This window comes from Cotesia glomerata, linkage group LG5, assembly GCF_020080835.1.
Source record: "Cotesia glomerata isolate CgM1 linkage group LG5, MPM_Cglom_v2.3, whole genome shotgun sequence".
In the NCBI taxonomy this organism is placed as follows: domain Eukaryota; kingdom Metazoa; phylum Arthropoda; class Insecta; order Hymenoptera; family Braconidae; genus Cotesia; species Cotesia glomerata.
In genome coordinates, this window is record NC_058162.1 from 794,650 (window position 1) to 815,858 (window position 21,209).

Below are 21,209 nucleotides of genomic sequence, written 5' to 3' on the forward strand. Positions count from 1 at the left end.
TACTTGCTTATAATTTTAGGAATAATAGCCTCCCGTAACTCCGAAAGTAACCACTGCGAACGCTTCAGTCGATTTCATTTCCCCTACCACGGCTTCACTCACAGCGAATATGGACAGTTTCTATAAGTGGAAGCTGTTCCGACTAAGAAAGACAGAAGAATAACACTTTCTCTGTCCTCTGAGGTCCCAGCTCGGTTCTGCGCATTCTTTTGTGCGCAAAGGGGAAAGCAGCGGGTTATTCAAAACAGGAATGTTATTATAAAATTTTTTTTTTAATTCAATGCAAATTTATTTTAAAATACAAAATAATACTGAACAATTAGTTTTTCTGAATTACAATAATAAATATATTTGTAAACAGAATCATAACCACAAAATTATTCCCCTCATTCTTCCCCCTCTATTAATATCATGGGGAATTCTCAAGCATGCGCAACGTGAACCAGGTATCTGGGACGAGAGAGAAAATAGTATATGTCGGCACCTTAATAGTGGGACATTCCTTCCCATTTAAACTGTCCATATAGAAGTATTACATATATGTTTCTACCAACTTCAAAATGACATCAGAGTGAAGTCAGCTGACAGTGATTTTTTTTAAAAATCAATTAAAATAAAAAAATTCTTTTTAAAATTTCCACTCATATTTTTAACTTCCCGCTAAGAAAATCGAAGATTTTCAAAAATCGGGAAGTTATTGTTTTCACCCCGTTTTGCAAAAATCGAGTTTTCATCAGATCTCGACGTTTGAAGGTCACAGGAAGTTTCCCTGACTATCCCCGCGAGGTTGTCACGGCGTCTGTATGTGTGTGTGTGTAAGTATGTGAATCGCTTATAACTTTTGAACGATTGAACCGATCGGAATCTACCAAACGGCGTTTTAAAGAGTTTCCTCAAACTTAGATTTCCTATAAATTTGAATCGATTCGGACCGATAGATTTTTATAAATTTTGAGAAATCTCAAAAAAAATCGGAAAAAATTTTTTTTTGAAAGTAGTTTTTTTGGAATTTCTTTTAAACGGCTTTATCGATCAATTTCAAAAACTAATCCGCCCTTGAGCTTGAAAAACCACGTCGATCGCCACCAAGCTGGTCAAAATCGGTTGATTCGTTCGAGAGATAGCGTGATAATTATTATTCTAGATAATTATTATAGATTATTATTCTTGTGAAGATTCTTTATGGAGCTTAAGAAACTGCGTCGAATGCCTTCAACCGCGTGAAAATCCGTTCATTCATTCAAAAGTTATTGCGATTTGAAAATTAAAAAAATATTGTCTTATCAAACTTCTATCAAATTTTTGAGCTCGAGGAGCTCAAAAGCATACGAAAGCTATTTTTTGAGCTCGGAGAGCTCAAAATAACACACAAATTGTATTTATGAGCTCGAAGAGCTCAAAAACGTCATAAGGGTCTAACGTTTTCCTAATTTTTTTTTTTAATTTTCATTTGTGAAATTTTTTAATAATAATTTAATTATTACAAAATTATAAAATAATTTCTGTCAGCTGATCTGTCATTTTTTTAATTTTTTAAATAAATCAATTACAATAAAAAAAATTCTTTTTAAAATTTTCACTCTTATTTTTTCTTAATTTTAATTTTTAAAATTATTTAATAATAATTTTATTATTATAAAATTATAAAAAAATTTCTAATGTCAGCTGACTTCAGTGTCATATTAAGAAAGATACTGAAGTTAGCTGTCAATTTTTAAAATTTTTATAACAATTTAAAAATTCTTCTTAAAATTTTCATTTATTTTTTTTTCTTGAATTTTCATTCGTAGAATTTATTTTTTATAATAAATTAATTTTTACAAAATTATAAAAAAATTTTAATCACAATGATATCACGTTTCCATTTAGCAATATCATCACTATCGACAAGACAAGGACCGCAACAACTACTACTACCACTAGTAATACTTGCACATTATCAAAGTCATTGTCATTGATTATCATCATTATTACTATCCTTTCTTACAACTAAATACGCACTTCAAGACACTGTAAGTAAATATAAATAAAAAATATTTAAATAATCTACTTTAAATAGTATGTCAACTTTTAACCTCAAGATTCTTTGTTTGAACCATTATCTAAGTTTCGACGTTTGTTTCAGGTTTAATATATCTATATATATTTTTTTTAGCCATTTTCATGATTGAGAAATATCTTTATCGGCTATTACTATAATAATTATGACATGATGAATTTTATTGATTGTATTTTTTGGTAAGACATTGAAGAACAGTATCAACAGTTTATTTATTAATAATAAAAAAAAAATAAAATATTTAAAATGCTGGACTCTGATAAGGTAATTCTTATTTTACGTAATTTATCAATAAAGATTATAAGTCTTAGTATAATTAAATAAATGTATTATTTTTAGGATAAATTTATGAAGCAACTTAAGAAGAAAATAGAATGTTGGAGGGAAATTATTTTACCATTAAATTCTATTCTTTTATGGGAAAAACCATGGTACCCTGGTGTTATTTTTGGCACTACATCTTTAATCTTCTTGTAAGTTTATATATTTTTTGTGAATTAAAAAAAAATACTTTGTTTTTAATGATATTGAAATCTGTCAATTTTTTTAATTGTTTTAACAAACAAATTTGTTTCAAAAAATTATTTTTAAAAAATTGCATTGTTAATTTTTTTAAATTTCTGCTTGTCAATTTTTTTTTGCTATAGTTTATTTGTTAAAAAAATTATAAAATATCTGCTAAATTAATTTTATAATACTAAAGTTAGCCGACGATTGTAATTTTTTGATTTTTTTTTTAATAATTAAATTAGGACAAAAAAATAATTTTTAAAAATTGCACTTACAGTTCTTAAAGTTTTTTACAAGTGACTATTTTTTTTTTATTTTTTTTTAATCATTTTTTTAATAAAAAAAAATTCTAAAAATTTTCAAATGTCGGCTAACTTAATTTTCATATTAATTTTAATAAATTATTATGAAAAAATTTTAATAAAATAAATTCAACATCTAAAAATTAAAAAAAAAATTTTTTTTTATCAATAATTTGTCATAAAAATTAAAAAAAAATTGGCAGATGTCTGCTGACTTTAATATCATTTTTTTCAGCTAATATTTATTAAAAATTTTTTTAGCATGATTTGGATAATGGAACCAGCATTCTTGACAATAATATCAATGACTTTATTGATTTTGGCTTTGGCTGACTACTTAGTACCAATTGCAGTTTCAACTTTTATTTCATCTAGTGCTTGGAATGGTCAAAAAGAGCGTAAGCTTGATGAAATTTGTCAAAGAGTCAGTAAATTTATACTTCAAGCTCAAAGTTTTTGGAAATTTATTCTCAATGCTCGAAGCAACCGTCCTAATTTCGTAAGAAATTTTTTCAACAACCGAATAAATTAGAAAAATCATTTTTAAAAATAAAACAATTTATTTTTAGTACTACGGATCAATTACTGTGTGTCTCAGTCTTTTGGCATGGATAGGAAACGTAGTAAATAATTTACTGCTAATTTATTTAGCATGTAAGATTAAATTTTTATTATAATAATATTATTATTATTATATATTATATTTTGTATAAAGTTAATAATTATAAAAATTTATGTCAACAGTGGTAATTGCTCTGCTATTACCAGGACTTCGACACCAAGGACGAGCGCAATCAACTTTTAAATTACTTTACAACCAAGTGTTTAATCGCAATGTGAAACAAGCATAATTTTAAAAAAATTTTTTTCGATTTTTAAATGCTTATGCCATATGTATGCAAATATTTTATCACGTAAAGCCCGCGTAATATTATTTAAGTACTTAAAGCTTAATACTATTACATATTTTTTATTCGATAAATATTTAAAGTCATTAAGAATTTATAAAATAAGAAGTTAATCTTTTTCATCTTTTTATCTCGCAGTATTTACTTACTTATATATAAATATTTATAAGGTATCGATAAAATTTTAAATATATATTTTAGAGTAAATTTTTTAATCAAAAAACAAACGTAATTATGAAAAGCAATCAAGAATTACTTTAAGTAATAAACTATCACAGACTGAACAATCTTTGTTTAGAAAAATATTTAATAATTATTTATCATGTCTATATTTTGATCTCTTAATAATACTATTTAATTTATAAAAATATTTACTGTTAAACCGGTGTTTAAAAAATAGATATACCTTAAAATCTTCAGTGTAATCACAACCAAGTACTTAATAACTGATAGTCATAATTTATATGTATGTTGATTTATATAATCATAATTATAATAAATTTCAATGATTCATTAAAGTATTTAATTATTAATTAATTTATTTAGTTATAAACTAGCAACCTTGCAGTCACTATGTGCCGTGACTTGTGAACTATAAATAAATAAAATTTTGTTGTATTAAATAATGACTTTTGTTGAATTACACTGTACTTTCTTAACTATTGATATTTCTAAAGATATAAGCTCATCCCGATGTAACACTCATCGAGAGCTTTTATTTGAGTACCCACATGCATTTTTGATATATTTTTCATATATACATATATATAATATATATAAACATATAAAATATATGAAATATTGATGTGGGTACTCAAATGAAAGGTCTCGATGAGTGTAATATCAGGGTGAGCTTATATCTTTAAAAATGTCAATTTTTCACAAGATACTTGTTGAATTGCACTATACTTTATTAACTATTGAAGTTTTCAAAGATATAAACTCATTCCGATGTTACACTCATCAAGAGCTTTCATTTAAGTACCCACATGCATTTTCATATATTTTTCATATATATATATATATATATATATATATATATATATATATATATGTAAATATATAAAATATATGAAAAATTGATGTGGGTACTCAAATTAAAGGTTTCGATAAGTGTAACATCGGGATGAGCTTATATCTTTGAAAATGTCAATAGTTTACAAGATACAAGGTCATTTCTTAATTACGTATCTATAGAGATAGAGTATTTTCGAATGCAGCCTAAATACTTATCATAATAAATTGACATTGATATCATTATTAATTGATTATTATTAATTTATTTAGTTTCTTTGGGACATAGTACCAGTAGTTTTTCGATGATAAGCACCTAAATTGTTTAACATAAAAATATCTTCACCATCAGAGCTGACTTCTGAATCTATGATGTATTCTATTTTTGTCTTTTTCAATATCTCTTCACTAAATAATTCTGTTTCAGATTTATTGCTCATATTTGAAGATTCGTTCTCGCTTAATTCCCATACTGGCTCCAATCGTCTTAAAAATAAATAAAAAAAATTAATTAATTATTTAAAAGACAATTTAGAAAGGTAAAATAAAAATTGGACAATACGATTTATGTTTGATTGATGAACGTTCAACTGGTACGTCGTTAGTTTTATGAGTCGACCCTCTATTATCAAACTTATCATCCCTTAAATTTCTGTAATCATGCCTTCCGATTTTAGATAAAGAGCCTGATATTTTTTCTATACTTAATTTCTTTTTTATTCCTTTTAATTCTGACGCTAGCTGAGTTATTTCTGAACTGCAAAAAAATTTTTAATTAATTTTCAATAAATTATTCATTAATAAAATTGATTAATTAATTATTCATTAGTTAAATTTATCATTAATAAAATAAATAAATTAATTATTCATTAATTAAATTTATTTAACACAGTGATTGTACTCTCTAGCATGAATTATTCTTCTATCAATATCCTGCTGTTCTTTAAGACTGTTGATAGTATTAATAAGTTTCTCAACATCTGCGCGAGTGGTAAAAAGTGAGCTTAAATAATCTTTGGTACTTTCTAAATTGTACAAATTATCAGCAAAAGTATGGTATGACTTTTTTGACAGTGTGTTCGAATCTGATAAACTTTCCAGTTTTTTTGTACCATGCATATCTTGGTTCAATGTATAAGATGATTTTCTGCAGGGTCTTTTAGCAGACTAAAATATAAACTTTATTTTGGTTAAAAGGATAATATTTTTTATTAATTATTATTACTTTATTAACTTGTCCGTAGAGAAGCTGTCTTTTGATATTAAATTCACGTCTCTGATCTTCAATATCACGTTTTAATATCATTTCTTTCAGATCATCATTTTCTTTTTTTAATTTCTGAATAGCGTTTGAAGTTTTTTCATAAATTATTCTTCTATTATCAAAACTCTATTAAAAAAAATGAAAATTAAATAATTAACTTCTAAACTTTAAAAAATTATCAATACAATTTTTGAAAAAAAAATTTCTATACTTAATATTAATCTATATAAATATAAATTATACTTTTAAATTACTTGTTCTCGATTTTTAATAAAAAAATAATCAATGTATTTTTCTTTTTTCCTTATTTCATTTTCTAGTCGGCGAATTTTGACGTTTAATAAATGATTTTCATCCAGTGCAATAGTTAATTGTCTTTTTAATTTTACAATTTCGTTCTGTAAGTCAACCTTTTAAAAATAATTAATTAATTATTATTAATAATAAATAATAAAATTTATTAAAAATAAATTAATATAAATAAAAATGGAGGTTACTTGATTGTGTCCAAATTTTACTCTGGGCATATTTATTAAAACTTTGGTGTAAAATACTCCTACTAAATTTAATAATCTTCATAATTTTATTTATAAATTATCAAAACACAAATATATTTATAAAATAAATCCATGTGAATACACAAAATAATTTAGCGTCCACAAAAATTGGATAATTTTAGAAATATTTAGGGTTAACTTTTAAGTTTCATTAAAATTTGACATTTCGCGCCCTGTATATCTATATCTACAATCGATACACATGAATTTCACGTTTTCACCTTTATATGAGTAACTTAACCTAAAAAAAATTATCTACCGGTTATTCATTTATTTTTTAGTCTTGAAGAAAATATAAATATATAATTGTTATTAATTAGAAAATTAAAAATATTATTATTAAGCATTGTTGTATTTTTCAATAATGTCAGAAGAAAAAAAAGAAGATAAAGTTTACACACCACCTCCGAGGAAAACGATTCCTGATGATCAGGGTGAACTTTGGGGACATGATCTGTATCCTGAAAGGCGAAAATTAAAGCAGAAAAATGTTGTCAATACATTAATGATGAAGGAAGGCAAAGAAGAGCTTGATAAATATCACTGTGAAAAACTTGTATATAAATGTGTGAAGAAACGTGAGTATAATTTACATATTTTTATTGATAATTTCAGACATTCATGCATAACCAATTTATCATTTTTTTTAGATCCACTAGTTCAATTAATGACTCGAGCTTTGAAAGCTTCTGGCTGGTAAGTATTCAAATTAATCGTGTTCTTATTTATCTGATAATTTATTAAAATTAAATTATGAAAATTAATTTAGCAAATATTTGATAACTTTTAGAACTTATGTTAATAAATAAATTATAGCAAGAAAAAAAAATTGACATTTAGAAATTTAAAAAAATAAAAAATGCAATTTTTTTAAAATAATTTTTTATGATTAATTGAATTGTTAAATAAAATAAAAAATTGGTCAGGTGACAGCTAACTTTAATGTCATAATTACATTAATTTATTTTTATGAAAATTAAGTTAACCGACATCTAAAATTCTTAGAATTTTTTTTATTAAAAAAATTAAAAAAAAAAATTCAATTTTAAAAAACTTTAAAAACTAAAAGTGCAATTTTTTAAAAAATATTATTTAATTCTAATTTAATAATTAAAAAATAATTGAAAAAATTAACAATGTCGGTTAACATTACTATTATTTTATTTTTTTAAAGTTGTATCACTGAAAAATTATTAAAAAAATAATTAAAGATGTAGAAAATTTTAAAAACTATCCATGCAATTTTTTTGAAATATTTTTTTTTAGTTTTAATTTAATTAATAAACAAAATCAAAAATTTTTGAGCGTCGGCTTATTTATGAAAATTAAGTTAAATTAAAAATAATCAAATATTAATACTCTATTTTCTAATTACAGTCCAATTGATTTACGAAGGCATTTATCCTGTGAAGAATGTGATCCCTCGGTAACTGGAGGTTACGATCCGGAATTGAATCAAATAGTAGTTTGTCAGAATAATTCTAAAATTGAAGGGATCATTGGTAGCGTTTTAACTCACGAGATGATTCATATGTTTGATTACTGTCGTAATAACTTGGACTTTAAAAATCTTGACCATTTAGCTTGCACGGAAATACGTGCAGCTAATTTAACTTACTGCAGTTTTTTAAGTGCTTTTATTGATGGTGATGCATCGCCTTTTAATATGAAGAAGAAACATCAAGAGTGTGTCAAAAGACGAGCCATGCTGTCTGTACTGGCTGCCAGAGGTGTTACGCCGCAAGAAGCTACCGCTGCGGTTGAAAGAGTTTTTACTAGATGTTATAATGACATGGAGCCTATTGGTAGGAGAATAAAACGTAATACTGGTGATATGGACAAAGCTTTGTATGAAGCAACACTATTTGGTTATGATTAACTTTATAAGTTAATTTATTTACTGTAGTGTAAAAATGTTTTAAAAAAATTATTTGATTTGTAAACAATAAAATTAAATAAAATAATTGATTTTAAATATTTATTTGTCATTTTTTTATTTAAAAAACTAAAAAAATTTTAAGTGCAATTTAAAAAAATTTTTTTTTTTGTAAAAGAACTGATTTAAAATTTTCCCGGGAATTTTTTGAGTTTTAAAAAATAGAAGTTAGCGCCTCTAGTGGCGGTAATGACAAATACCCGAATACATTTGAATAGTGAAGACGTTACAGACATCATCTCGACGAGTTAAGACAAAATAATTTATTTATTGTATGATATTAGATAAATTATTTTAAATAATTTAAATAAGATGATAATTGAAGAGATACGTAAAAAACTATTATCGACTAATCACTTTAAAAAGGTAGATGAAGATTAATTAAGCATGATATCAAAGTTTAGCTGTCACTTTACCATTTTTTTTCTTAACAATTTAATTTGTTTCGAAAAAAAATAAAAAAAAAATTTCATTCTTAATTCATGAAAATTAATTTAGCAGATATTTATTAAACTTTAATAATTTATGAAAATTAATTTAGCATATAATTAATAATTTTAAGAATTTTATAACAAATAAATTATAGCAAAAAAAAATTGGAAAAATTGACATTTAGAAATTTAAAAAAATTAAAAATGCAATTTTTTAAAAATAATTTTTTTGTTAAAAAAAATTAAAGAATTGTCAAGTGACTGCTAACTTTAATTTTATTTTTAATTCTACATGTCAATTTTTTTTCTCATTTTTTATTTGTCATAATTTATTTATTAAAAGTATTCCTAAAATGATCAAATATCGGTCAAATTAATTTTCATTTTATTTTGACATCCCAAAATTTTATTATCAGGCTTCAGGAGTTGAAGAGCTTCAAAGACAACTTTCTAATGCAAAAACACGAAAGTTATTTATTATAGAAACTATATCAGCTGATATTGCTGTTGTTTTAACATCAATTTTAGCATTAAGAAATGATAATCTTCAAAGGTATTAACAATTAAATCTCATTAATTTATGAATTAATATTAATCTCATCAATAAATTATTAAATATCAAAATAAATTAATTTTATTTATTTAGATCTATATTAACATGCTGGGAAATATTATCCGAAGACGAATATTTTTACAAAAACAATGTAGCGACAACAGTTATTATGAAAATATTAGAAACTGGAACGCTTATTGCTGTAAATCAAACAAAAGAGCAGCCTATTTTACTAACTATGGCTCATACTCTTGCTTTATTATTTCGTCGGTAATTAATCTATATATTTTATAACATTTATAAGTTGATGAAGTATTTTATCATTGGTATTTTATCAAAGTATTTTATCATTGGTTAATTTTTTACCAGGGCTAGAATATTCAATGTTTCTTTAAAAATAACTAAATTTATTGACCAACTATTACTCTTCATAAATCATTTGAATGTTAAAAGCTCAAGCTCTGACCAAATTAAGATTACTGTAGTTGGAAACCTTTTTTCTTCAATTATTTTTTTTGTTGACTCTGCAACAATTTGTCTCGACAAATTTAAAATTATTCAAGAACTATATCAAGATATTTTTACGGTGATTTCAAAAATTAATAAAGTAGTAACGCAAAATAAAAATAAACAATCATTTGAACGTATATTTACAACTACATTAAATATTTGTTCCACTGGAGTTGAGTAAGTATTTAAAAAAAATAAATAAATAAACATAAAAATTTTATGTTCTTATAAATTTTTTTTTAGTTTTATCAATGAAGATGAACGAGTGCTAGATGAACAACTAAATAGTGACTCTGACGACTCGTCAACAAGTGACTTTAATAAAAGATTAGAAATTTCTAAAAAAATTTTTAATCTTTCTTGTGAAAAAATGCTCGAAATTGTTATTCCTAATTTTAAAGTAAAATATTTTAATTTATTCAATTATTAAAAAAACCATCCCTAATTAAAAAGAAAAGATTTAAAATGATTCAACCCATAAAAAATATATATTTATATATTTGTCAAGTTAAATCTTTTTTAATCATCTTTTTGAGCCATTTCGAATCTTTTCAAATCTTTTTTCAGTAATAGACCTCTTAAAATTGGAATTTTGAGTTCTGCTTTTAACAGGAGTTCTGTTTGGGTATTTCCTGAGATATTTTAAGCGTAAGAAATTAATTTGATTATCATAGAATTTTTTAACAGGTGTTTTGTTTAAACATTTTTCCTGAAATTTCAAAATTTCACAATTTGGCCAAACAAAACTCCTGTTTTATATGATAATAATAATAATAATAATAATAATAATAATAATAATAATAATAATAATAATAATAATAATAATAATAATATTTATTTAGCTCTTGGCTATCTTAACAACATTTACAATATTTACATTTTTTTTAAATTTATTATATCACATTCAATTCCATTCACAATTCTTAGTTATAATTTTATATGTCAAATTTATCTTTCATATATTCTCTCAATGCTATTCTAAAATATTTTATCTTATTTTCGTTTCTTATAAAATTCGTTTTCTGTTAAAAAATTATATGAAAATCAAATAAATCCCTTACGCTCAAAATTTATTTATTTATTTATTCATTTTACGCCAAGCGGCAATATACATTAAAGATATAAAAGATATAATATTAAATTTATAAGATATATTGAATCAAATAACATTAAATTAATATTAATTAAATTACACAATATCTCAGGAAATTCCCAAACACAACTCCTGTTAAAATTTTAAGCGGAACTCAAAATTCCAATTTTAAGTGGTCCATCACTGAAGTTTAATTTTGGCACACCCTAATGTAATATACTATTTCTAATCAGGGATATCTTTAGAGTTAAATATTTAAGACATGTTTTTTTTTTTTTACAGAAATTTGATGAGTCCAACCCTGAATTTCAAGACAATTTAAAGAATTTAATTAAATTATTAAATGGATTATATGAACAAGAACACAATATAAATCAAATTAAAAAATTTTCATTTGAATTATCTGTTCAAGGTTACTTAAAATATTTTTTTCAAATAATAAAAAGTCCGCATATGATTGATATAAAACAATCAATCTGCAGATGCCTTGCTCGTATTTTAACGAACCTTGCTCATTATAATTTGTCGATACAATGGCAAGGTGACTTAAGAAGTTTTTGTAAATTTATATACGATGGACTGATGTCTCATGTAGACTCTAGAAAACTGATCAGTGATTCAACAAGCACCGATGCATCACTTTTTTGCTATTACTTTCATTACCATGCTACCGAGGAGTGAGTTTTTTTTTAAGTAGCTTATTTTTCATTACAATAATTAATTTCTTTTTTAGTTCACAAGTTATTGAAATTATCGGGAAGATGTTGTCAAAAAAAATTTTAGATTTTTCTATTGAAAATTTACCGCCGTCGTCTATTCTACAAATTACTTGGTTCTTTATTTCTGTACATATTTATTATTATTCTATTGAATTTATATTTGCGACGGGTTTTTTTTAATCAATTTTTTCCTTTAGGAATGGATGTTGAAGAGTACCTCAGTAGACTCAGATAAATTTTTGCCAGATGCCTTAACTCATCTTATTGAAATCCTTTTAAAAGTAGGAATAGAAAAATGCTACATGTGTCATCCGGCTTTAGTTGTCACCGTTCTTAAAAATCCAATATTTCCCCGTGAAATTCGGCATCAAGTTGTTAAATTATGGTTGAAAACTGACGGTGACGTATATACGTTAGTCGATGCGGATCACAGAGATGTTGTTGTTGATTCTCTCATCGTAAGAATTTTTTCTGTATTTTTTATTCAACGTCAATTTTAAAAATATTTTTTTTTAATAAAAAAAAGCTGATTAAAATTTTTAGATTTAAAAAATGCCTCCTGATAATTATTGAAGGAAAAATATTTAAATCATATTAATATAAAATTTATTTAATGTATAAAATAAAATTTTGATTTTTAAATTATTTTAGCATGCATTAAAAACTGGATGCAGAAATGTAGTGAGAAGAGCTTCAAAGGATTTGATTGAAATTGCAAAAGATACTAATCCAATGAATTTTGATTTTATGCCAAATATTTGGGAACAAATTTTTGATAGTTTAATTACTTACAAAGACGAAAATGGTATTAAAAATTTTTCTAATGCAAAAATTAAAAAAATTATTTTTTTTTCATATTTATTTTTTAATTTTTTAATAAATAAATAAATAAATAAATTAATAAACAAATAAATTAATTAATAAATAAATAAATTAACAAATAAATAAATAAATAAATTAATTAATTAATTAATAAATTTGATTTTTAGAACACAACTTTGAGGGATTTTTAAAGCTTGCAGAAAAATTAATGACAAATGATTTATCTATCATTTTTGCAATGCGTTCTGTAGTAAAATTTACAACATTCTTTAGTTGTAATAACAAAGTTAATTCGAATATTAAAATTTTGTTAATTAATTTAACAAATAAAATGTTTTCAATTCTTGCAAATGCTGATGAAAGTATAGGTAAAGTATTTAATATTTCCTCCAAATTTTTTCTTTTCTATTATAAATTATTTGATATTATTTCAGTTATTTCATCCACAATTTTTGAAAAAAATATTTTAAACGAGATTCGTGATCAAGCATTTAAAAGTGCAAATAATGATTTAGCCGCCGCGTGCTTAAAATGTTTAGCGAATATTATTATAATTCTAATTCCAGTTTCTAAAAAGGTTGCTTTCAGATTTCAGTCAAGATACATAAAAAAAAACTTGCTTTTAATTTTTAAACTAACGAAAAAATTTTTCCAGTTATCACAACCTTTGATTATAACTTCGAGCGAGCTTATAGACACTTTGTCAAAAGACTTGAAAGTTTCTATGAAGGTCTTGGGGCTTTTAAACAATCTTTGTTTCAATTACGAAAATTACAGCGACTGTGTTATTATTGGTTTCGGCGAGAATAATGTCAAAAGCGATATATATGAAATTTATGACTTGTTAATTGAAATCCACAATAAGGTAATTTATTATTAAACAATTTTTTAATATTTAAATTTAATAATGGAAATTTTTGTAAATTTATCCAGGTAATGTCAATTGAATGGAAGACAACTTTTGATTGCCTGACGAATTTTTTGATATTTGTAAAGAAAAATTACCCTGTTGCTATTCGAGATTGCTGCGAAAATATAAGCATTCATTTAACAATTATCAAGACGATCGATAGCAGGTATGTTGGGACAGAATTTATTAAATTTGTAAATTTATGGCTGGAACAAGGCATTAAGTTTCATTGTTCGTTCATCGACGGTACTTTTGAATTAAACCGTATGAAAATAATTTCCCAAGATAATTTTTGCTTTGAAAGTACTTTCGAAAAAGCGTTAAAGCACTTGAAAATTTACATTAAAAATCTTGATGCGTCTCATTCAATTTCAACCGCTCTTCTCGAAAATCTTAACTTAAAATTAAATATTTTATAAATAAAATAAAAATACACAGGTTAATTTTATTTTTCAAAAGAAATTTAATATTTTTATTTGATAAATAATAGTGATATTAACAGTAAGAATTACAATATTAATAATAATTATTATTAACTAGTTATAGTAAATGCATTAGCTATGAAAAAGTGATTGTACAAATTTTAATGATAGTAATCGCTTTTTATTATAAAAAAAATTATATTTTATTTGAAGAATATTTGTAAAAAATTTCTTTATGTTTTTTAAACTCATGGTTGTTGAATATTAAATATTCGTTAATATTCTTGTGGATTAATGGATTATTCTTGAAACGGGATTAGTACGTTTTATCTCGCGTATATGATGTGTGCCTCGCTGACGCGTATATGCTGAGGATTTAATAGAAGAAGAGAAATTACATATTATATCGTATCGTATATAATAAATTTTAATAAATTGAGATAGAGACGTGTGGACGTGTGATAATGAGCCTGTAACTAGCCGTAGTTACTATAAAAGAGTAATATATTTAAAACTATTTTTTTCTGAGCGTTATTACTATTATATATTAGATAATTGTCAATAGAAAAATTCGATATTTTAAACTTTTATCGAAGATAAGTGAAAATTCAAATATTTTGTGCGCACCGATAACAATAACAATCGTTTTAATATTATTTATTAATAACAATAGTATAAGTAATAAGTATAAGAAGAAAGTGCTGAGCTATATTAATTGGACCCTGATACTTGACTTAGTCTTCTTTACAGTAACAACCGATCCGCCGTTCTAATGGATCTTTGATTTTTAATGCGAGATTTTTTCTCGCTTCCCTCGGGCTATTTTTTTGGTCTTCCATTTCGTTGCATAAAGCACCCCTTGAAGGAGTTCAATCTTACATCTATTTCACCTTCTTCAAGCTAGAAAAAATTTTTAGCCTTGATTCTGAAAGTTTTGAAATTTTCATTTTTAAAATACCTGATCAAAAAGATAAAGTTCTCTGTAGCAAGAGGGTGACACACACTCTCGTATACATCGTATCTTAGCAACGCTGCTTCTGGGCTGCGACAGTGTCTTGCAAGCACCACTTTCTTCGCAAGCTTGTTCAAACTCACGGAACATCAGTTCCTAGACAACAATATAAACACTGTAATATAGTTTATATTAGCCCTGTTGAGTATACATATGTACCATTAAAATTATGCTAATTTTATCATCGGTATCAAAACATCAATATATAAGAAGATTTTATATATTATATTATAGTTTTTAGTTTCAAAAGTTCAATAATTAAATTGATTTTTTATTTATTCTTCATTAGTTTTTTTTTTTATATTATACTGAGAAAAAAAAAAATTTTTTTTTTAAATGTGGAATTTTTTTATGAAAATTTAGATTTTTAATAATTTTTGTAAGTGTGGCAAAAAAATTATTATGTAAAAATTTTGAAAAATTAAAAATTCACTTCACAATTTTTTAATTTTATTATTTATTAAAATTATTTTAAAAAAATTGTATTATTAATTTTTTAAAATTTCTACATGTTATTTTTTTTTGCCATCATTTATTTGTTACAAAAATTCGTAAAATCATTAAATATCTACTAAATTAATGACATTAAAAATAATTTTTTTGAACAAATTTATAAAAAAAATTATTAAAATTTACTGAATTAATCTTTCTCGTCAAAAAAATGTCGATATTTATGACACTGAAGTTAGCAGACGTTCAAAAATTTTTTAATTTTTTTTATTAATCAAATTACAACTAAAAAAATATTTATAAATAATGCACTTATAGATTTTCAAGTTTTTTACAAGTGAAATTTTTTTTTTTAATTGTTTAATTGAAATTTTTTCAATAAAAAATTTCTAAAAATTTTGAAATATCGGCTAACTTTATTTTCATCGATATTTTTCAAAATAAATTTTTTCTCAGTCTACTGTAATATGTACATGATATTTGAACACTCGCGCCAACGATAAAATATAGCGAATTTAAATAGTTGGTCTAAATTACACTACTAAAAAAAAAAAAGCAAGGTATAAAATTTTTTTAAACTTACATTTTTACTTGTCTCTTTGTACGGATATTCTGGAAATGTAAATGTCTTTGCTGTGTGCCCAGGATTGCCGTTAAAAGTCAGCAAAAGAAGGAAAAGATTGAGCGCGTGTGCCACCCACGTCGCCATTTTGGACTATCAGGAAATCAATATTGCACCCTCTGTACTGCCGACAGGGTGCAACTTTATCATGGCATAAATATTTCGCTCTATTACAGCTCATAAATTTTAAAAATAATTTAATTAGACATTAAAATTAGCAGCGATAAATATTTATATTTATATTATTGAATAATTATTAATTAGTATCGAGTATTGGTGATTAATCACATTTAGCTTTAATAAATGTTATATAATTAAATGATAGATTAAATATTTATTATTATGAGAATAATTTGTGCGTGTAAATCATTATGAATTTTGACTGGCCAGCAGTTGTTGCCGGTGTTGTTATTCTACAATCGCGAGCTTATATTTGGGTAATGCAAGTAGCACTAGAGCGGGTGAATATACACCCGCATTAGTCGAGTATCGCATTTGACTAATACACGCAACTGGAGAAATGTGAATTAGTAGCGTGCGTAGCCACAATTCGCGTACAACCGAGTTCCGCAGTTGTGAAAATTACGGGAACGCATCATAAACAGAGAGAACAGAGAAACTGTTGAAAGGAGAGAGAGTTAGGGTGAAATGCTCGGACGACAAATCGATACACGTCACCACCCTCGCAACATATATTTCTCTATCCAAGATATTTACATAAAACCAAGTGATGCGAATACAACAGGACATTTATCGCTGCCAGTTTTGATTCAAGAGACTTTACACCCTACTCACTAATCGTCACAGGCATCACTCATCATAAACACTCCCAATATCTACAGTATTATTCTCATAATACATAAATACATAAATTTTCAATTTCATCATCATTTTTTATATTTTTCATTTTATTTTCGTCATTGCGAATTTTTCAATATAAATATAAATTATTTTTCATTCATTATTTTTCAATTTTTAGAATATAACTTGTATTTTTTTTTTTTTCTTAAAAATACAAATTTTTAGGTCAGTTTGATTAAAAAAAAAAAAAAATTAGCTTAAAAAATTTAAAAACTAACATTAAAAAAATTTTTTAAATTATATTTTTGATAAAAAAATCTGTAAAAGTTAAAAAACATTCTAAACAATTTTTATGAGTTAATTGTGAAATTAAAAAATTGTCAAAATTTTTTTCTAGTTTAAGATTTAGATCATTTTTTTCTTGTTTAATATTTAGATCATTTTTTTCTTGTTTAATATTTTTAAAAGACGCAATTTTTATTTTTTTACAAGCTAAACTTTAGCGTATTTAAAATTAAAATTTATTTTTTAAACTTTCAATGATTATAAGATAATTAAAACACTTTATTAATGAATTATTCATAATAAACTCATGTTTGTTTCAAAACAACAATTTAAAGATAAAATCTGAGGTTAAAATTTTTTGCACGATAAGTATCTTTAATAAAAAATTTTATAGACATAAAAAATTTTGAAAGTCTTAAAAAAAAAACATGAATTAATTTAATAAATATAAAAAAAAAAACAACCGGACCCATTACCTTCTTTTTTATTTAAAGTTTTTTTAAAACTCCAAAATTAAATCTCTAACGACGTAGACGAGAACTTTGCTAGTCTTATAAAATCAAATGAAATTTTATATTCATTTTTATGGTGTATACAATATGTAGGGATTATATATAGATAGTATCATGTCTCCCTCGTATTTTGACGCCTTTTTTGTCCACCTATGCATTCACTTTTCCTTCTCATCCATGCTGAAGCTTTTTGACGATCATGAATGAATGAGGTTTAAGGATCTCGTTAAATTTTTGAAAGTGGCTTTTCATTCTCTCGTTCTTTTTACGTCGCATAACTTATACCCGCATAAGTTTTTTTCTCATGAACAAAGAACAATCTCTTTAGCATTATATCTGTATATATTTGCTCTCTTTTTGTTCTGCGGAAACTCAATGCAGTTGCTCATAATATAAACTTGATCCTCTTCAATCTTCCTTTGTATTTATGCAAAAAACAATAACACAGATACAAAAATAATGATTCGTTATCTCTCATCAGTTTTTGCCGTCTGCCTTTTTATATATTTTTTTCTGCTCATATTCCAAGCAAATTGGATAGCAATTAAACGACAAAAGCTCTACAAAACTTATTTCTTTTATGTTACAAAAATATTACATGCATATATTGCCGATAGCTATGGCGTATCCGTTCGACGTCAATAGTTGTTTCATTTAAGTGTTTTCTCACCATACCTGAAAATGTTCACAATATTTACAAATTTAATTTAATATCGCAATTACGGTAAATAATTATTTGTTCTCCCGGTCCATACAGCTGGGAGCAATATAATAATTGTAACTAAATTGCGAATTGTAATTTCGATAATGCAAATTTAATTTAATATTTTATCGTAATAAAAATTATAAAATTGATTAATTTATTTAGGTACAAACAATTAAAAAAATTATTATTATTTAATTTAATTTAATCTAACATCAATATTATCATTTTAGAATATTAATTTTTTTTATCTGAACATTAACCTAGTTTTTTAATAAATACATCTGAATTTTCTATTAAGAAATTATTTATAAAAAAAATAATTTATTTTTTATCATTTTGACATTTTTTTAAGTATTAAAAATTGTGAATTAATTAATTAATAGAGTTAAAAAAATAAATTAGGTACAATAAGCCTTAAAAAATTTAATTTTTGTAATTTTTTTACGAATTTTTAAGGACACAATTTTTTTTCATTTTAATTCTCGGAAAATAAAATAAATTGAAAAAAATTCTAATCGATAAAAATTGGCTTTTAAAATATCCTTTAGCAAAAATGAACATCCAATTATTCACCCCTATTGATGCATAAAAGGTATAAAGCTTAAAATAAAAGAATAAAAAATTTTATTTTTTAATAAAATTAATAAAAAATTTCTATTGTGAACATATTAACAATTAAATACCAACAAAACGTAAAATTTTTAATTTAAAAATGTAAAATAGATGTATTATGATAATTATTATATTCCCCGAGTTAATTAATTATTAATACTCAAACAACCGTGAAATGAAAATAAAGCAGATTATTGAATGTCGAATGATTTATACATGAAATAAATGAGGGATAAAAATATATACACTTCAAATTATAACAGTACTTAATGAAGATTAAGCAAATGAATTTTTTTTTAACGTAGAAAAAAATAATTAGTAATATATCTATTATAATAATTAGAGAGTTTAATTAATTGAGTATAATCTGAAATGTTTTTGATGATCATTGAGTAAACTTATAGTAATGTATATGTCAATGAATAAAACATCCCGCGTGCTCCAATTATCAGATGAAAATTAATGGAAAATGGTGGTGTGTCTGTGTGTGAAACCAATTCTAACGAAGCCAATTGCAGGGACAGTTTGTAAACTAATTAGACAAGTTTTGCCGAGACTTTGGAATAGAACTAAAGTAGGAATGTTGAATTGCAGTGTAGAAATATATCCTTGCATATCCGCAATTAAATCTACTGTGGCTAAGAGTGCTCTTTGATCAACACAGGGCACTCTCGTTTGACAAATAATTAACTGGCCAGATTTTAGATTTTTTTCTCATTATACATATAAAAGGATCAAAAGCTTGTATAGATGTTTTTAATTAGCGAGATCGTAAGCTAAGCGGGAGTAATTGGGTGAAAAATTGTGAAAGTAAATAGCGAATTGTTGAAAGGATGACAGACGAGAAAATGATTTTACTTGACGTCTGTGCGACTAGATACGCGATCAAGGGTGGACGGTTGATCGCGCCAACAAGATTGACCAATAATAGGTCTCGTTTACAAGCCGACAAACGTGTATATATCCGATCCACGGTCATTGTGTATCCTCTGGACAAGAGTTGAAGAGAGGGATAAAGTGAGAGGCCAAATATGCACCGGAGAGGAAAGGTCGCGTGTGCTGAGTGTAAATTTGTACGATCGATCCATATACAGTTTGCATTGCCATTCTATATTCGGCACGGGAGCACGGCCATTCGGATTCACATTCACAACTATACCCCCAACGATCTATCTACTCTAGTCTCTTCAATTCGCTTTGGCACGCATGGAATCCCTTAATTACGAAGATTGCCACGGCACACTTGCACACTTCGACTCCAACGGCTATTCTCCAAATTCGATATAAATTTCACAACGACATCCTCGATACTAATTACTTTTTCTACAATTGTTAGGACTTGTGTCAAATTTATTAACAAAAAAAAAAAAAGTTTAATAATAAATTACTTTTCTTAAATAATTATATTATACAAAGAGTTTCTTTTGAAAAATATGGACATTTTTGTGACAAGAAATTAATTTTAATAAAAATTAATTTAGCAGATATTTATTAAATTTTAATAGTATTTTTAACAAATAGCAACCTTGTGACTGCCGTGACTTGTGAACTATAAATAAATAAAATTTTGCTTTATTAAATAATGACTTTTGTTAAATTGCACTGTACTTTCTCAACTATTGACATTTTTAAAGATATAAGCTCATCCCGATGTTACACTCATCAAGAGCTTTTATTTGAGTACCCACATGCATTTTTTATACATTTTTCATATATACATATATATAATATATATAAATATATGAAAAATTGATGTGGGTACTCAAATAAAAGGTCTCGATGAGGGTAATGCCAGGGTGAACTTATATCTTTAAAAATATCAATAGTTCACAAGATATTTGTTAAATTGCACTGTACATTCTTAACAATTGACGTTTTTAAAGATATAAGCTCATCCCGACGTTACACTCATCAAGAGCTTTCATTGAGTACCCACATGAATTTTTGATATATTTTTCATATATAAATATATATAATATATATAAATATCTAAAATATATGAAAAATTAATGTGGGTACTCAAATGAAAGTTCTTGATGAGTGTAACATCGGGATGAGCTTATATCTTCAAAATTGTCAATAGTTCACAAGATACAAGGTCATTTCTTAATTATGTATCTAGAGATAGAGCATAATGTCATAAGTTTATGAAAATTAATTCAGCAGATATTTATCAAATTTTAATAATTTTTTTGACAA

The 21,209-nt window shown here is 24.9% G+C and overlaps 5 protein-coding genes across 9 annotated transcripts; 3 read left to right on the forward strand and 2 right to left on the reverse strand.

Moving 5' to 3' along the window:
- Positions 1–1,860: 1,860 nt before the first annotated feature.
- Positions 1,861–4,300, forward strand: LOC123265542 (ADP-ribosylation factor-like protein 6-interacting protein 1). 3 transcript variants are annotated; one of them, XM_044729343.1, is made up of 6 exons: positions 1,861–2,016; positions 2,156–2,323; positions 2,399–2,532; positions 3,133–3,370; positions 3,441–3,525; positions 3,616–4,300. In XM_044729343.1, the coding sequence occupies exons 2-6, from the start codon at positions 2,306–2,308 to the stop codon at positions 3,720–3,722; spliced, it is 582 nt and encodes a 193-aa protein (XP_044585278.1). In that variant the 5' UTR covers positions 1,861–2,016; positions 2,156–2,305; the 3' UTR covers positions 3,723–4,300. The 3 variants fall into 3 exon arrangements, with proteins under 3 accessions (XP_044585278.1, XP_044585277.1, XP_044585279.1); XM_044729342.1 differs by having other exon boundaries at positions 1,861–2,012; positions 2,126–2,323; XM_044729344.1 differs by having other exon boundaries at positions 1,861–2,012.
- Positions 4,301–5,001: 701 nt separating this feature from the next.
- Positions 5,002–6,648, reverse strand: LOC123265532. 2 transcript variants are annotated; one of them, XM_044729333.1, is made up of 6 exons: positions 6,555–6,648; positions 6,312–6,467; positions 6,028–6,183; positions 5,695–5,960; positions 5,356–5,550; positions 5,002–5,279 (listed from the first exon to the last, which is right to left on the reverse strand). In XM_044729333.1, the coding sequence occupies exons 1-6, from the start codon at positions 6,582–6,584 to the stop codon at positions 5,063–5,065; spliced, it is 1,020 nt and encodes a 339-aa protein (XP_044585268.1). In that variant the 5' UTR covers positions 6,585–6,648; the 3' UTR covers positions 5,002–5,062. The 2 variants fall into 2 exon arrangements, with proteins under 2 accessions (XP_044585268.1, XP_044585267.1); XM_044729332.1 differs by having other exon boundaries at positions 6,019–6,183.
- A 245-nt stretch (positions 6,649–6,893) lies between these two features.
- Positions 6,894–8,565, forward strand: LOC123265534 (mitochondrial inner membrane protease ATP23 homolog). The gene is made up of 3 exons (XM_044729334.1): positions 6,894–7,192; positions 7,265–7,310; positions 7,992–8,565. The coding sequence occupies exons 1-3, from the start codon at positions 6,979–6,981 to the stop codon at positions 8,491–8,493; spliced, it is 762 nt and encodes a 253-aa protein (XP_044585269.1). The 5' UTR covers positions 6,894–6,978; the 3' UTR covers positions 8,494–8,565.
- Positions 8,566–11,544: 2,979 nt separating this feature from the next.
- LOC123265272 lies at positions 11,545–14,007 on the forward strand. Its single transcript, XM_044728960.1, has 8 exons — positions 11,545–11,814; positions 11,871–11,982; positions 12,054–12,314; positions 12,508–12,661; positions 12,846–13,046; positions 13,113–13,255; positions 13,334–13,543; positions 13,612–14,007. Exons 1-8 carry the CDS (start codon positions 11,591–11,593, stop codon positions 14,005–14,007), a joined length of 1,701 nt encoding a protein of 566 aa, XP_044584895.1. The 5' UTR covers positions 11,545–11,590.
- Positions 14,008–14,123: 116 nt separating this feature from the next.
- LOC123265657 lies at positions 14,124–16,256 on the reverse strand. 2 transcript variants are annotated; one of them, XM_044729482.1, is made up of 3 exons: positions 16,056–16,235; positions 14,969–15,118; positions 14,124–14,910 (listed from the first exon to the last, which is right to left on the reverse strand). In XM_044729482.1, the coding sequence occupies exons 1-3, from the start codon at positions 16,179–16,181 to the stop codon at positions 14,830–14,832; spliced, it is 357 nt and encodes a 118-aa protein (XP_044585417.1). In that variant the 5' UTR covers positions 16,182–16,235; the 3' UTR covers positions 14,124–14,829. The 2 variants fall into 2 exon arrangements, with proteins under 2 accessions (XP_044585417.1, XP_044585418.1); XM_044729483.1 differs by having other exon boundaries at positions 14,841–14,928; positions 16,056–16,256.
- Positions 16,257–21,209: the final 4,953 nt, after the last annotated feature.